The sequence below is a fragment of the Chenopodium album genome, chromosome 12 (genome assembly GCF_948465745.1).
Source record: "Chenopodium album chromosome 12, dcCheAlbu1.1, whole genome shotgun sequence".
NCBI lineage: Eukaryota > Viridiplantae > Streptophyta > Magnoliopsida > Caryophyllales > Amaranthaceae > Chenopodium > Chenopodium album.
In genome coordinates, this window is record NC_137845.1 from 11,433,738 (window position 1) to 11,449,976 (window position 16,239).

General features: G+C 35.5%; 1 protein-coding gene across 1 annotated transcript; it reads left to right on the forward strand.

Moving 5' to 3' along the window:
* The first annotated feature begins 7,122 nt into the window (after positions 1 to 7,122).
* Positions 7,123 to 16,140, forward strand: LOC145571993 (uncharacterized). Its single transcript, XM_081631013.1, has 5 exons — positions 7,123 to 7,239; positions 9,781 to 9,823; positions 9,931 to 10,028; positions 14,689 to 15,005; positions 15,519 to 16,140. The coding sequence occupies exons 2-5, from the start codon at positions 9,815 to 9,817 to the stop codon at positions 15,956 to 15,958; spliced, it is 864 nt and encodes a 287-aa protein (XP_081487139.1). The 5' UTR covers positions 7,123 to 7,239; positions 9,781 to 9,814; the 3' UTR covers positions 15,959 to 16,140.
* Positions 16,141 to 16,239: the final 99 nt, after the last annotated feature.

Genomic DNA, 16,239 nt, shown 5'->3' on the forward strand with positions numbered 1-16,239 from the left:
CCATGCCCAATCTACTATCTTCTTTACTCTGGGGCACAGTTGGCCATCCCATTTCAGTGCAAACCTTCTCTTTTTTTTCCAATTTCTTCATACATCGTCTTTCAAGTCCCTCAAGCATTGTCAAAATAGGTTGGCTTCTCAATTCTCTATTTTTTCCATTAAGAGACTCGGAGTCACTTCTGGAACTTATATTTAATAAGAATGAGTTATGTTCATGGAATTTGGATGAAAACGATCAAAATATAGAAATTAAAACAAATAAAAAAAATTCTTTCAGTTTAATAAATTTGATAGCTTGAGTTCTTGATCAAACATATGTCTAGCCCATAATTCCAAAGGTACGTCATTCAAATAATTATAAGCATCTGTATTATTCTTTTTGATTTGTGTTATTTCCTTAAGGAATACATATGGAGAGTGTGCTTTTGTGGCTACCCAAAAGTAATTCTTCATTAAATCTCTAGGCCATTGTCGCTTAAAATTGGCGTACAAATGCCTTGCACAAACCCTCCTTGATACTTCAGGCAATTGTTCATCCAACGTAATGTCTAACCCCTAACATCATATGTAAGTGACGCAAAAACGTTAAGAAAAAAATTTAAAGAAAAAGTATTGATAAAAATATTATAGGTCGTTACCTTTTGTCTGTCACTCGTGATCACCCATGTCTTTCTAGTTTCCTCATTTGCCATTCTTTTTAAATGGTAAAAAAAGAAGGACCAATTCTCTTTAGTTTCTTTATCCACCACCGCATATGCAATGTGAAGAATCCCATTGTCACCATCTAAAGATGCAGCAACCAGTAGGGTGCCCCCATATCTACCCCGCAAGTGTGTACTATCTACACCTATGAAGGGTCAAAACTAATGAAAATTTTCTTGAATATAGGATTTGCAGAAGGCACTTCAGGCATTCCCCATGTAATCCCACAAATTGAACGACACTCTCTATCAAGGGTCATTTGTATGTAAGTGGGTAACCTAGCATAAGACTCCTAATGAGACCCATCCATCATATCCTTTAATATGCTCCTTGCTCTATATAATTGACTTTTCTTACACCTAATCCCATGTCTTTGTATAATCAATTCTTTCATTCCCTTGACTGTGATTTCAGGGTTGGCCCTAAAATCATCCTTTAGAGATTCAGCAATCCAAGGAGCTTTTATTGTAGGGTTCTTATCAAGCCTCACACAAGTGTGCTCAGATCGAAAGGTCTTGATTTGGAATGTAATACCATCAGCCAATAAACTTGCATATACTCTGTAACACCCCCAAATCTTACTCTACGAAAATACTAGTATAATACGTATAACTATACGGCTATACCGTAGAGATAGATTTAGGCGTATTACCGCCGCGTGATAACGCAAGGCTATTCAAAAATACTTAACTCAATAACAAAACTTGCAGCGGAAACTCAACTTTCTTTTATTAATACTTATAAAAATAGTAACATTATTATGAGTACTCAAATAAAGACAAGACCAACATTCCTAAACTACGTGAAGCAAATTCTGGACTCCTATATGCTCATTCATTGACTCCATATGCTCAGTTATTGACTCCACCTGAAATTAGTCAACACTTTTACCATTAAGGTAAACAGGGCGAACCAAAACAAATAGGAAATACGGATTAGCAAATTATGCTAAGTACGATAAGTGCAAGATAATGTAAACACAATTTATTTGCAAACATGCTTTAAAAATCAATTCCAATAATTAATCCAATAATTTCAAAACTCATTATTCCAAAACCGATTCCAATGATTCAATATTCAAAATAATAGTTAATAAAACCAATTCCTTTATTAAGAACCAATTTCTTTTAATCCAATTCCTCACCCAAGTGTGCACACCCCCCAAGCTAGTCTCCTTATATTACAAAGCTATTCTTGAGGAAAGACCCGGTCATACAAAGTCCAAGGCATTATCAATAAACCAAATCCGCATAGTGGGATTACCAACATGCTTATAAAGCATTAATAATAATAATAATTCAATGGTTTAATAAATCCTTTTAATATCCAATAAATTCCAATATAATTCAAACTCCTTTTTTAATTCCACATACTTTCAAAATCAAAACCTTTTAAATAGATACTTGAGAATAAAATCTCATATTAATAACTTTTCAAAATCAATAACTCTTCCTCTTCCTTAAAAAACATTTTATTTAATTCAACAAACCTTTTAAAATCAATTCCTTTATTTAAACACGATAAGTAATTCAAACCATTCAAAACATGATTTAAAAATCAATCATTCAAAATACTTTTATTAAAAATCAATACCTTCAAACATAATTTATTTCAAAATCATATATAATTCAAATCAATTTAATTCAATCATCATAAAATCATTCAAAACATGTTATTCAAACCAATCACTTTTAAAGGTATCTAGCCACCTAAACGTACCTTGATCCTTGCTAGAAAAACCACACAAAAAGAACCTCAAGAACCTTGATTCCGAATATCAATCAATACTTCGTACTTTCAAAGTTCAATCACGAATACACCATGAAGAAAATAAAAGAATAGGATTAAAGAGAATTGAATTTTCGTTGGAAAGAATAGGCAGAACTTGCAGAGGTCATAACTCCTTCAATATAACTTTGAATTGGGTGATTCTTGAGCCTAAACTCAAGTATTTTTTGAGAGGAACAATCTTCTGTGAAACATCAATACCCCAAAAACTGACCAGAAGTGCACGAAAAGGCTTCAAAGGTATGCGGGATAATATTTGTATGAAAAGAGGAGAAGAAAAGTATGAAAAGGTTTAGGGAAAAGAAGAATGAGAGAGAAGAAGATAATTGAGTTTTTGGTGTGAAGAATATGAGAGGTATGAAGGGGTATTTATAGGCTAGCTCATACAAGAATTATGGCAAGAGAATGTGGGAAGAATTATGGTAAAAAGAATTAAGGAAATTACTTGGAGAAGTGAATAAAAGAATTAAAGAAAGTTTGGATATTAAGGTGATTGTGTATACTTGAATATGGAAGGTATGTATGTCATGAAAAATAATAAGGAAATTAGAATTATTTGGGGAATAATTAAGAAGAATGAATGACAAGAAAATATGATGATTAGATATTAAAAAGATGGAGAATTAGAATTAAGGAAAATAAGATATTTTGAGGAGATAATTAAAAATATAATTTACCAAAATAAGTCACCCAAAAATCCATCATGGTGGCTTTAGATATTTAGGGAATTAATTTGATAGTTTTAAGGAATTAAAAATAATTGCGTAAATAATATATTTTGTATAAAATAATTAATTAGGAAAATACCAATTATTCACTAATTATTTTAACTAAGAAAAATCATAATTTCTACTTAGAAAATCCAAATATCTTAGCTAATTAATTAGGGAAATTCGGCCCTTTTAAATAAAATATAATTTTGTTTAATTAAAATATCCGTAATATATATAAATAATCCGGTTTTTAAAATAAAATAAATGGATAATAAATCTTATCCAAAATCCAAAAATAATAATTGAGTTTTAAAATACTTTTGGCGCCAAAATTCAATTATCATTTTGGCTCCAAAATCCAAATAGTAAAATAAATTACTAAAATACCCTTTTTAAGAGAATACTAATTAGAAAATACGTTTCAAAAATACGGGGTACTACATACTCTCCATGGACATGAACCCGCAATCTTGTTTCCTATTCTATTATCCTCAAGGTCATAACCAGAAACAATTTTCTTACAAGTGGCCCAAAATTTGACCTTAGTGATTCTTTTTTTGTTAAGACAAAATCCCTCTCGTATTGCATAAGACTGAAGTACACTTAGAAACTTAGCCTTATTCTCAAACATTTGGCCCACTTCAAGTTTTATGGTACTGTCATCTTTCAAAGAAAACCACTTTCCATTCTTCATAAACTTAGGAATATTATCTGTTTCTCCTTCACTATCACTTACATAAGACTTCTCATCATCCCAACCATCATCACTCGTATCATTAGAATGTATATCTTCTTCATTTCCCTCATACTCGCTAGATTGGAGCTCATCCTCACACTCTAAATCCTACTCATCCCCTAGTACTAACTGATGAATATCCGCCCAAATCAACCACATCGCTATGAGATTGTACAATTATACTTCCATCATCCTTAAACAATCTTTTGCCTCTGTTTTGTTTACTTAAAATATGGTGTTTATTAGGTGTATGGGTTGGTACAGGTTTTTTTTGATATCAATACAATGTCTTTTTTTAAGGGCTATTAGAGTTGGAGCTTCTAAGATGGGAACATGATCTTCAACTTCTAATGACATAGGCTCACTTTGAACCCCACTACTATCAACCTCAGTATCTTTAGCAAACCATGTAAGCTCTTGTTCAGTAGGCCATAGTAGCTCTATAGGAATCTCAAGAACTTCTGCCTCATGCATATAATCATTTTTAAGCCACTGCACCTCCTCAACAATCTTCTCATTATCCTGTTTTTTCTTCCATTCCTCATAAGCCCTTCTTGCTCCTTCAAAATATAATGAAGATAACTCACTCTCCTCTATAATTAGATCAATTTCTTCTTTATTTTCACACAAGCTAAACACCATCATCAAATTTTTATCACAATATATTGTCAAATAAAAGTCAGTCCCTTGTTTAAAAATAACTTTTGGAGACTTAGGATCATGCCTAATTTGGCTAGCTGCTTGTATCCAAACATCAATAAGCAAATCCACAACTGAATATTTATCGGGATCGACTCCTTGTATGATAAAACATTTCTCGTAATAACGACACAAAAGTTTATGCTGTTGCAATGTACAAAGTAAAGTATTAAATAAACAAATTATGATCCTAGACAATGTACAATCATATCCAATAATCAATCATGTTATCATGTATAAACAAATTAAATATCAACTGATGACATTGATATTAATGCCATAGATTACATTTTACTTTAATTTTGCCAATAATATCGATCACTTCAAAACTATCAAATTTGTTTGCTGTACACATATAAATATAATTTTAAACTCACAAATTGAAGTTCCCAAACAAATTCATGATATCAACATACAGTTGCATAATTGATAAATTATGACAAATTCCACTAAGAGATACCAACCTTAAATCTACTTTATTTAATAATTTAACAAAAATTACCTTCATTTGCACCACAATTGCCAAATTGCTTGTTTGCTTGGATTGAGTTTTACAATTGCGGCATCATCTTCACCAATGAATGAGACAAATTTTATTTGATTAGAGGAGATACTTAGTTTGTGATGAATTATGGAAATGGGTAGAAGTGTAGAACCATAGAGGCGTAGAAGTTAGAGGGAAATTTTGAGAAGGATGAGGTAAATGGGTTTTGGGGGAAAATTTAGAGACCCTAATATAATTAATTAATTAATTATACAGCTTTAAGTTTTTTTTTATCTTTTTATTTTGTTAACGGAGAATTTAACACTGTTAACTATTAGACAATAATATTGAACAATTATCTAATGACAGGTCACTAAAGTGGGAATATTGAAATCATGGGTCACCAAAGTGGAATTTACTTAAACGTTGGGACACCAAAGTGTAAATTTTCCTAAAACTTATATGAAATACCCAAAAAAAAATTAATTTAAAATTTAAAATACTGAAATATAATTTAAAATACCCGTATTCCAAAAATTAAAATGTTCAAAAACTTACGTTGGATGTTGTAAAGCTTATATCTAAACTTAATAAATACGAGAGTATTTTATACACAATGTTTCATATGTCAAAACACATTTACTCCATTTAAAACTAGGGGTGTCCATTCAGTTTTCGGTTTGGATTTAAGCCAAATCCAATCCGATCCGAATTATAATTCGGTTTTCAATTTTTTAATCTGATCCGATCCGAATTACTCTTCCAATCCAATCCAATCCAATCCGAATTAAAATTCGGTTATTTTGGATCTGATTCGAAAATCCGAATTAAAATAAATTGATTTATAACGTCTTATGAACTAGTATGATAATATAAAACGGTAGTCATGATTAAAATAAATTGTTTAATATGCAAGTCAAATTAAATTGTTCAAAATAAGTAGTACAACTAAAAGGCAACACTAAGAGTTCATTACAACAATTAAGTAGCAGCATTGTTGTTCAAAATAAGTAGCAACAACTTTCTGGTCAAGATTTCAGCAACTAATTCCAACATAAGGCAGTAGGAGGCATCAACTTAAAACGGTAGGCAGCATCAACTTATAAAGAGAGCAGGTAGCAGCAGTCTAAGAAGAAAGCAACAACAACAAACAATCCAAACAACAGTCCATATTATACATGTTGATATCTAAATTTCGGTTTTCGGTTTTAATTGGATCCGATTAGGGTTAATCCGATCCGATCCGAAAATCCGAATTTTCAAAAAATCTCAATCCGATCCAATCCGATTTAAAGTTCGGATCCGATCCGAATTGATAATTTGGTTTGGATTGGATTGGATTTCGGTTTTTATCCGAATTATGGACACCCCTATTTAAAACTTATATGCGTTTCATCATAATCTTAGTGAGATGTGACCCACACAATACAACATCATTCATTAATTCAAAATTGAATGTCAGTATAAGTCAAAGTCACAATTTATATCAAATTGACCACTATATAGTTAGGACTTGGCTATGGACCTTTTACTTTCCTACCACAAGTGACTTTTATGATCAAAATTAACATCAACAACACCAAAGCATTCATAGCAAACAAATTATGAAATTAAAACCTTAGCCTAATGGTAATAATTAATGGTTTAACCGTATAACTAAAAGGTCATCGGATCAAATTCCATATACACATTATCACCTCGTCTAGAATAAGAGACAAATCACACGGCTAACTGAATTACTTTGTACTAATGTAGAGTAAAAGGTTTAAACACACGTTAAACATTACAACCAGTAATAACCCAAGAGAAATGTCAAAAAAATACGCGCCAATTACTCAACCCCTTTTTAAATATTCAAGAATTTTCCTTGCAACAAAAAACATAAAAACACATTGAAGAATTTTCCCGTGGTTGACGTTCTAACAGCACATAACACGTGTCGAAAAGAAAGTGGTCAGGTACTTTCTAGAATGTCACAGAATATGGGAGAAACCCACACACCAAACTTTCCTTCGCACTAACTATAAAACCCCAAATTACTTTCAAATCCAAATCTGATTTACATTTCGGTGCATTCTTAAGACTTTCTCTCTCCTCCCCAACTAACGCTTGCTCTGGTAAATTCCCTCTCTCTTTTCACAAATTTAATTGATATTAGGGTTTGCTTGAATGATTTGAGAATGATTGATTGAATATTTAAGGAATACTTTTTTCATTGCAAATTACGATCGATCTGTGCTTAATTGTTTTGATATGCGTTTAATCAAAAGTTTTGAATTTTTTGGGGGTTAATTGAAGCTGGATGATTAGTTTGATCTTTTCATCATTGATTTTTTTCTGGAATTGGGATGAAATTGCTCGAATTTGAGTTTATATTAGTACAATTTGCTTGTTTTAGGTGAATGATTTTCGGGTTTTATGGTGTACGATACTGAATACAGTGTGATCAGTGTTTGTGTAAAGCGCATTGTTGTAATTATAGCTGCTGATTATACGGATTGCGAGTATTGTAGATCTGATGATGATAATACAGGGGATGAATATCTGAATGCGTGCTGCTAGTTCCGACACTGGTTGAATTGAATTTGTGGTACTATTGTTTGGTTGTCGCCTTGTTGGTTGTTCCTAGGACAGAGTAGAACTGTGAATTGTTTCACTGCTAGGTTTTTAAGATTTAGGGTTGAATACTGTATTTGGTGAGCAACATCTTGAATTGCTGAAAATTCTGAACTTGCTTGATGCTTTGATTGATAATGTTATTTTTTACGAGTATTATGAAGCTTTAAAGTCGCAATCTTGCTAGATTAAGCGGTAGCAATGTCGTTTCTGTAAACAAATGATTAAGTTAGAAAGCTGAACTTTTTTGCCAAAGACCCTGTCTATTGTGTTATAGGAAGTTGAAGTATTAGAACAATCTCACCTTTAAGCCTTTCAATAAGGCTGAAAATTGTTTATTCAGAGTAATAGCTATTTTTCTTTCTGGCTTCCCACATCCTTTGTTTGCTTCGTGTTGTGTAACATCTTTCTCAGAACCACATTGCCTTCATCTGTTTAGCTGTCAGCCTCAGTCACATGTTTTGTGTGGTTGCCAATGGTGGTTTACAGGCTGTTTGTCACATATTTCTTCTCTACAAGTAGGTGTCTTTATCTCCTAATGTTTGATGAAGTCTAGTGTTTTTGGCCTTGTCACTGCCCCTTCCTCGTCAAGGCTACTTGACCTAATGGAATTATGCATAGCCAGGAAACAATAAGACACCTTGCTCCTGATCTAGCTGTCTTCCTCCCATCTCCAAACCAAACAAATTTTGGAGGGAAGTGGCCTATTATAACTTATCTCAGATGCCACTTTTTCTCCCAGGTTTGAAGTTTTTTCAACCACACATGCATGTCAGTAGTTTCCAAAGTTCCAATTGCTGTATGTGGAGGATTGGAGCAGCAAAAATCCAATGCTCCTGCCCTTGCTCTTGTATCACTTTTCACACAGCATACTTTTGGGATAATTGAATTGAAGCATCATTGATTTTCACTCGTTATCATTGATTCACTGGAGATGGGAGGATATTAGTATTTATTAAAAATATCTTAACCTTGTTTGAAAGAGAGAATATTGGATGAATATAGTCCTTTATAATTGGTTCTAGTCTTAAGTTTAGGTCTCCTATTCATTTTGGTAGTTCAGAAGCTTATTGACAGACTATACTATGATTTATTAGATTTGAAGGTCTATGGTGTATTATGATGCTACTGGATGCTAGTGGTTGGTTTAACTTCTGATTTGGTTTTCATAAGGCATAAGATGTCTTTATTGTGCTTGCTTCATAAGAGTTCCTTAGTAATTGGGTCTCTCGCAATAAGAGTACTTTTTAGTGATTGGCTCTCTCATAATAGATTTGGAATGGGAGTACATCATAGGAGGTCTTTGAGACATTTGTGCCTAAAATATGGAGTGAAGATCTTAAATACTGGCAATTTCTTCTTTTGGGTATATGAAATCAATTCTTGAATGGGATTTAAGTGGAGACACAACTCTTTAGTTCTTTAGTTGTATTCATTGTTATGCAGACAATCAGTCTGCATATTGTAGAGTGCCTGTTGCATTTGCCATTTGGGTTTTGTAGTACTGAATGACTTATGTTGTTATACTAGTATGTCCAGTGTTTGTTTTCATTTGAAAGTGATTTTTTCCCCCTAATCTGCAAACCTATGGGTCATTGTCTTTTCGAGTCATGTTATACGGAGTATATTTTTTTAACTATACAAAAAACTAATTTCTTGGCAATCCATTGTATTTGTCCTTAAAATATTATCAAAAGGGGTTCTTTAGTAAACTAATCTAAGTCTTTCGTTCTTGGTTATCAAAAAGATGAATACATGATTATTTCACAATAGCATAGGCATTAACATTTCTATCTTGGGACTTGCGGCACTTGCCTTTACTCAGCTATATGGTACTCTACTACTCTTTAATATTAATAAGCCCAGATGGCATCACACTTAAAGTGTGTTATTACATGTGTTTTTTTTAATTTATTTTTTAATTTTTTTTGCTTTGGTTATGTGAAGCAGTGGTTTGGCTTTTGGCTAGCTTCTTTTTAGTTTGATGTTGCTCGAGCCTTATGCAGCTTTGATAAACGGAATTTTTTTGGTCTTTTTTTCAGGGCTGATTACTCTGGCTGGTGATTTTTTTTGAGGATGGCTGAAGTAAGGCATCAACCTATGAAATACACTTGTTGCTTAGTATTATTAATGTAATAATTTTCAAGCAATAGGATGGTGCTGATCTTGTTGTTTACTTCTCATGCTTACAGGAGGGTCACAGAGTCACTTTGCATGTCTATGACTTGAGCCAGGGACTTGCTCGTCAACTTTCTACCACTTTTCTTGGGAAAGCCATTGAAGCTATTTGGTATGTGATATGTTATATTTCTCAAAAAAAAAAAAAAAAAAAGTGATATGTTGTATACTTGGATCTATCACAGTAAATAAGCGATACTATAATATTTGATTTGCAACTGCTCTATTAGAATGGATATAGTAGTGCTTTCTTTGTTTCATAATAGTTGACACGTTGTAGGGATGGTTTCCCAATGCATGACTTCAAACATCAATACCTTCAATTATCAATAGTAGGCAAAAAATATAAATTGTAGATATTCAGAAAATACACTTTCTGCTGATTGAGATGAATCTAACTAGAACTTTCATGACTGTTTTTATAATTATATAATAGTATATTACAAAGGATATCAAACTACCTTATGTGAATAGTGCAAAAGTCTAAACGTTTCCACTAATAAGAAGCAGAGGAATCATATCATAACATGCTTAACAAGAAACCATTTTAATGTCTTCAAAAAACAAAAAAAGAAAGAAACCATTTTAGTTGTAGACTACCATTTTTCACTAATAAAAAGCTGAGGAATTATCATAACATATTAACAAGGAACCATTTTAGTTGTAGACCACAAAATACTTGTGAAAAGTAGTGATCTGTGGTGGCTTTGAAGTTCTTCTTTTGCTTGCCAATGACTTTCCGGTGTGATGAGACGAGAGATGAAAAGATCTTCAAGGATATTACTTATTAAAACTCCAAAACAAGAGATTAAGATAGATGAGAACCTTTTTTTTAATATTCATGCTTCTTAAGGAACTCATGTGATGAGGAAAGAGATAGAGAGAAACTGCTTGCTATGCCAGAAAAAATGATATACGACCCATGTTTCAATTTATTTGCAACATTTACTTTAAATGGATACTACAAATTATTTGCAACAAATGCTTTCTTTCCTTTCTTTTCATTTCTATCTCTTTTCTCATTACATGCAACTTTATTTTTCTCTGTCCATTTACCCCTCACAAACAAATTTTACCCAGATTTTGGTGAATCTCATGTCGTTGCAAATAAATGAAACAGAGGTACTATAATTTTTTTTATATGATGTAAAAAATCTCAAAACTCCGCCAGTGGGTTTCCCGCTGCCAGTCCCAAGCCTGGATAAAGGAGGAGGGTTACGGTAGGCCAGTGACAGCCAGTATAAAACTTCGTCACATCCCATGACATGAGCCAAACAGATATTTTCGTGGGGGCGTTCCCTACTCAGCGACGCGCTGCACTTCCTAGACCCGGGTGTAGTGATAAGTATGCAAGGGTTGCTAGGTCGTCGCCCAGAAGCGACGCGCCACATTGCCCGAGTGTGGTGTCAAATGAGCAAGGGCGTGCCATTGGGGCGTTCCCTACTGAGCGACGCGCTGCACTTCCCAGACCCGGGTGCAGTGATAAGTATGTAAGGGTTGCTAGGTCGTCGCCCAGAAGCGACGCGCCATATTGCCCAATTGTGGTGTCAAATAATCAAGGACTTGGAGTTGGGATCAGGAGGGAGCGTGGGAGAAAAGAATTTAGTTTGCGGATTGGTTCTTGGAATGTGGGGTCTCTTACGGGAAAATCAGCAGAATTGGTAGAAGTAATGAAAAGACGACGCGTGAACATCATGTGCCTCCAAGAGACAAGATGGACAGGAGAAGGAGCTCGAGGCTTGGTTCTGGGGTATAAGGTATGGTATGTTGGGCAAGAAACGAGCCACAGAACAAGGAATGGTGGAGCTAGGAACGGAGTTGGTGTGGTTCTCGATGAGAGGTTGGCAAAAGAGGTGATCGAGGTCTATCGGAAGAACGATAGGTTGATAAGGCTGAAGTTGCTATGTGGCAAGGAGATTGTGAATGTTATCAGTGCTTATGCTCCCCAAGTGGGTTTAGATGCAGAAGAGAAACGACAATTTTGGGAGGACCTAGACGAGGTGGTGCAGGGTGTCCACCACTCAGAGAAGTTATATATTGGAGGGGATCTAAATGGGCACGTTGGGGCGAGCCGAGATGGCTATGAGAGTGTCCATGGAGGCTTTGGGTATGGGCAGAGGGACGCCGGTGGTGAAGCTATTATGGATTTTGCCCAATCATATGATTTAATTTTGGCTAATACTTGGTTTAAGAAGAGGGATTCACACTTGATAACTTTTCGGAATGGAGCAAATGCAACTCAAATAGACTTCCTGCTCACAAGGAGCATAGATAGACAAAGTTGCATAAACTGTAAGGTTATCCCAGGGGAGAGTGTGGTCACCCAACACCGGCTATTGGTAATGACTATTCGTCTGAAAGAGAAGGCGAAGAAAAAAGTTAGACAAGAAGAACCAAGGATAAGATGGTGGACCCTAAGGGATGCAAAAGCTAAGGTTTTTACAGAAAAGGTAATTGAAGAAGCGGATTGGGATGGAGAGGTGGATCCGGACATGACCTGGTTACGAATGAAGAACTGTTTCCTAAGAGTGGCCAAAGAGGTCTTAGGGGAAGTAAGGGGAAGAACTTCGGTACAGAGAGATACTTCGTGGTGGAATGAAGAGGTGAAAGCAGTAATTAAGCAAAAAAGGGAATGCTATCAAGCCTTAGGAAAATGTAGGAGTGATGAAACCTTTGCAGCGTATAAGGAGGCTAAGAGTAAGGCAAAGGCAGCTGTTCGCCAAGCAAAAGAAAAGGCATATCAGGAGGTTTATGAAAAGCTTGATTCCAAGGAGGGAGAAAGGATCATTTATAAGATGGCAAAGAGAAGACAAGAGGCAAGGAAGGATATTGGCATGGTGAAGTGTGTCAAAGATAAGAACCAAATGGTCCTAGTGCAAGAGGAGGGCATCAAGGACAGGTGGAAGGGGTACTTCGATGAATTATTTAATGGAAGTAATGGAGTTGTGATAGGAGATACCTCTATGAGTGATGAAGAAATCAACATGGAGTATGTGCGAAGGATTAGGAGAGTAGAGGTGGAGATTGCACTGAGGAAGATGAAACCTAAGAAGGCGGTTGGCCCTGATGGGGTACCGATAGAGGTGTGGAGGTGTTTGGGTAAGATTGGTATTGATTGGTTAACAAACCTTTTCAACAAGATATGGACGGCTACAAGGATCCCACAAGATTGGAGGAAGAGCACCTTGGTCCCGGTTTATAAAAACAAAGGAGACGCTCAAGATTGTTCTAACTATCGAGGAATTAAGCTTATGAGCCATACTATGAAGTTGTGGGAAAGGGTGATTGAACAAAGGTTGAGGGCATGCACAAGCATTTCAGATAACCAATTTGGTTTTATGCCTGGGAGATCTACTATGGAGGCAATCCATTTGATAAGACAAATGATGGAGTTTTATAGGGTAAAGAAGAAAGATCTTCATATGGTCTTTATTGATTTAGAGAAGGCATATGACAAGGTGCCAAGAGAGATACTTTGGTGGGCAATGTTGAAGAAAGGTATCCCACGAAGGTATGTAGACCTAGTTAAGGATATGTATCGGGATGTGTCAACAAATGTGAGGACATGCGGAGGGTTGACAAAAGATTTCCCTATTACAATCGGATTGCATCAAGGGTCTGCATTAAGCCCTTTTCTTTTTGCAACGGTTCTAGACGAATTAACTAGACCAATTCAAGATGAGGTTCCATGGTGTATGCTGTTCGCAGATGATATCGTTTTGGTGGATGAGACTAAGGATGGGGTTAATGTCAAGTTGGAGCAATGGAGGCAAAGGTTGGAATCTAGAGGGTTTAAGCTAAGTCGGAGTAAGACTGAATATTTGGTATGTCGTTTTGGCACTCAGAGGGGGACAAGCAATGAAGTGGTGAGTTTGGATGGAAAGGATTTGACCATGAGTGAATGTTTTAAGTACCTAGGGTCGATCATCCAGAAGAATGGTGACATTGATCAAGACGTGACCCACAGGATTAAGTCAGGGTGGCTTAAATGGAGAGCGGCCACGGGAGTGCTATGCGACCGCAGCATTCCCTTAAAGTTGAAGGGAAAATTCTACAGGACTGCCATAAGACCAGTGTTGCTCTATGGTACAGAATGTTGGGCTTCTAAGAAAGAGCATATTAAAAAGATGGAGGTTACGGAAATGCGCATGTTAAGGTGGATGTGTGGAAACACTTTAAGAGATAGAATCAGAAATGAGGTTATTCGCAAGAAAGTAGGTGTGGCGGGCATTGTAGATAAATTAAGGGAAAATCGTCTGCGTTGGTTTGGACATGTAAGACGGAGACCCGAGGGTGCACCGGTGCGAAGAGTGGAAGAGTGGGACCATGGAGGGATTAAACGAGGAAGAGGGAGACCAAAGATGACTTGGTTGGAAGGAGTGAGGAAGGATATGAAGTGCATGGATTTACGTGAGGATGAAGTTTTGGATCGTAAGGGATGGAGGAGAAAGATTTATGTTGATGACTACACGGAATAATCAAATTTGGTTCATGTTAGCCGACCCCACTTTTGGGATTAAGGCTTTGATTGATTGATTGATTGATTGATGTAAAAAATCTCAAAACAGACCAAAATTAAAACTGTGAAGATAATGTCTTACAGAGGGAAGGGACTATACTTGCCCTTCATCTGTATAACACTGCAGTATTTAGGATGAAAGAATGCGGAAATACCATGGATGGGATTGTTTTGAATCTTTTGACGTATCTAAAGTGCAATATAGGAAATCTGGCTGGGTATCTTTTTTTACTTAAAACATTTTCAATTTCAGGCACACTGGAATTGTAGTTTATGGTAAGGAGTACTTCTTTGGAGGAGGAATACAACATGCTCCTGCTGGATCAACACAATATGGGACACCAATGAAAGTTGTAGAATTGGGGATCACATATGTGCCACAAGATGTATTTGAAAGTTACCTGGAGGAAATCAGTGATCGTTACACTGCTGAAACTTACAGTTTACTTTCCCACAATTGCAACAACTTCAGCAATGAGGTTGCTCAATTCCTTGTAGGAACATCCATTCCAGATTATATTCTTCAGCTCCCCAATGAAGTTATGAGTAGCCCCATGGGTGCTATGATATGTAAGTTGTCATTTCATTACATTGACTTGTATATCATTGCTGTGTCCTTTTCTGTTATCAACTTAACTGTTTTTGCTGATTTGTCCTCTTTTCTCAAGTCTGTCCTTCACCATTCCTTTGTGTATTTACACTGTTTTGTTTTAACAACTTTATGAATTTTATTGTTGATGATTGACTTTTTGTTGAATTTGTCGTTGTTGTTGAGGTCTTTTCAAAATGGTTTGCATTTAAATTATTTCATCCAAGCTGATTCTAGACTAATCTGGTTATTTTTTGGAGTTCTATACTTGGTATCCCTCTGAATGTACGCTAATGAAGTTATGGTACATTGCTGAGATTTTGTTGTGATATTGAAGTTTATTGATTTATCAAAGCTGAGTTTTAAATCGTGGGATAAATATATCAACAGTTGATATTTGTTTATTTATCGATACTTGATATTTGTTTATCTATCAATAGTTGTTATTTTTATTACCAACCAAAGCTGACGGACTTTGCAACCTTTGTTCACAGTGCCTATGATTCAGCAACTAGAGGCAACAATGAAAGCAGGGGCAGTTCCTCAAGCTCCTCAGTTCAGACCATCATCATTGGGGCAGGCCGCAACAAGCGTTACTAGCAGTCAGAGCAAGTCCTCAAATGTGTCTGCCAAAGCAACCGAGAGCAATAGCAAATCTCAGGAGCAATCCAACAAAAAGAAGGAAGCTAACACATCTCAGAAAACTCTAGATAAAGAAGTGCCTCCTGCTGTTCAGCCAAAGGGAGCACAAGAGACATCGGCTGATCCAGCAGAAGACCCTCTTGGTAATGCCAGAGGTAAAGTGCAAGAGGAGATAACCAGAGAATTCGCTGCTCTCATGGCAACAGGGACTTTGAGGGCAAGTGAGGCTGCTGCTCTAGCAACTCGTAAAGTGATGGAGAGATATGGAAAGTTAAATGTTGCAATGTCTTAGAAACAATATCTTACGATCATTTTATTGATTAACTTTAAATTTTAACTCGATTAAATCTATATTATAAATTGCTACATAGCTTTTCCCATGTTGAAGTGTAGTATTAACTGATGTGACACATTGCATTGGATATTGGTTACTCATTTTGATAACGCTTGAATTCAAATTTCTAGAAAATGGAACTCTCTGAACTTACTCCTAGTTTATGTTTAGATGTAACTTAATTGAATTTAATTAAACTTATCAACTAAACTTAACTTTGTTAGATTTACCAACTCCCA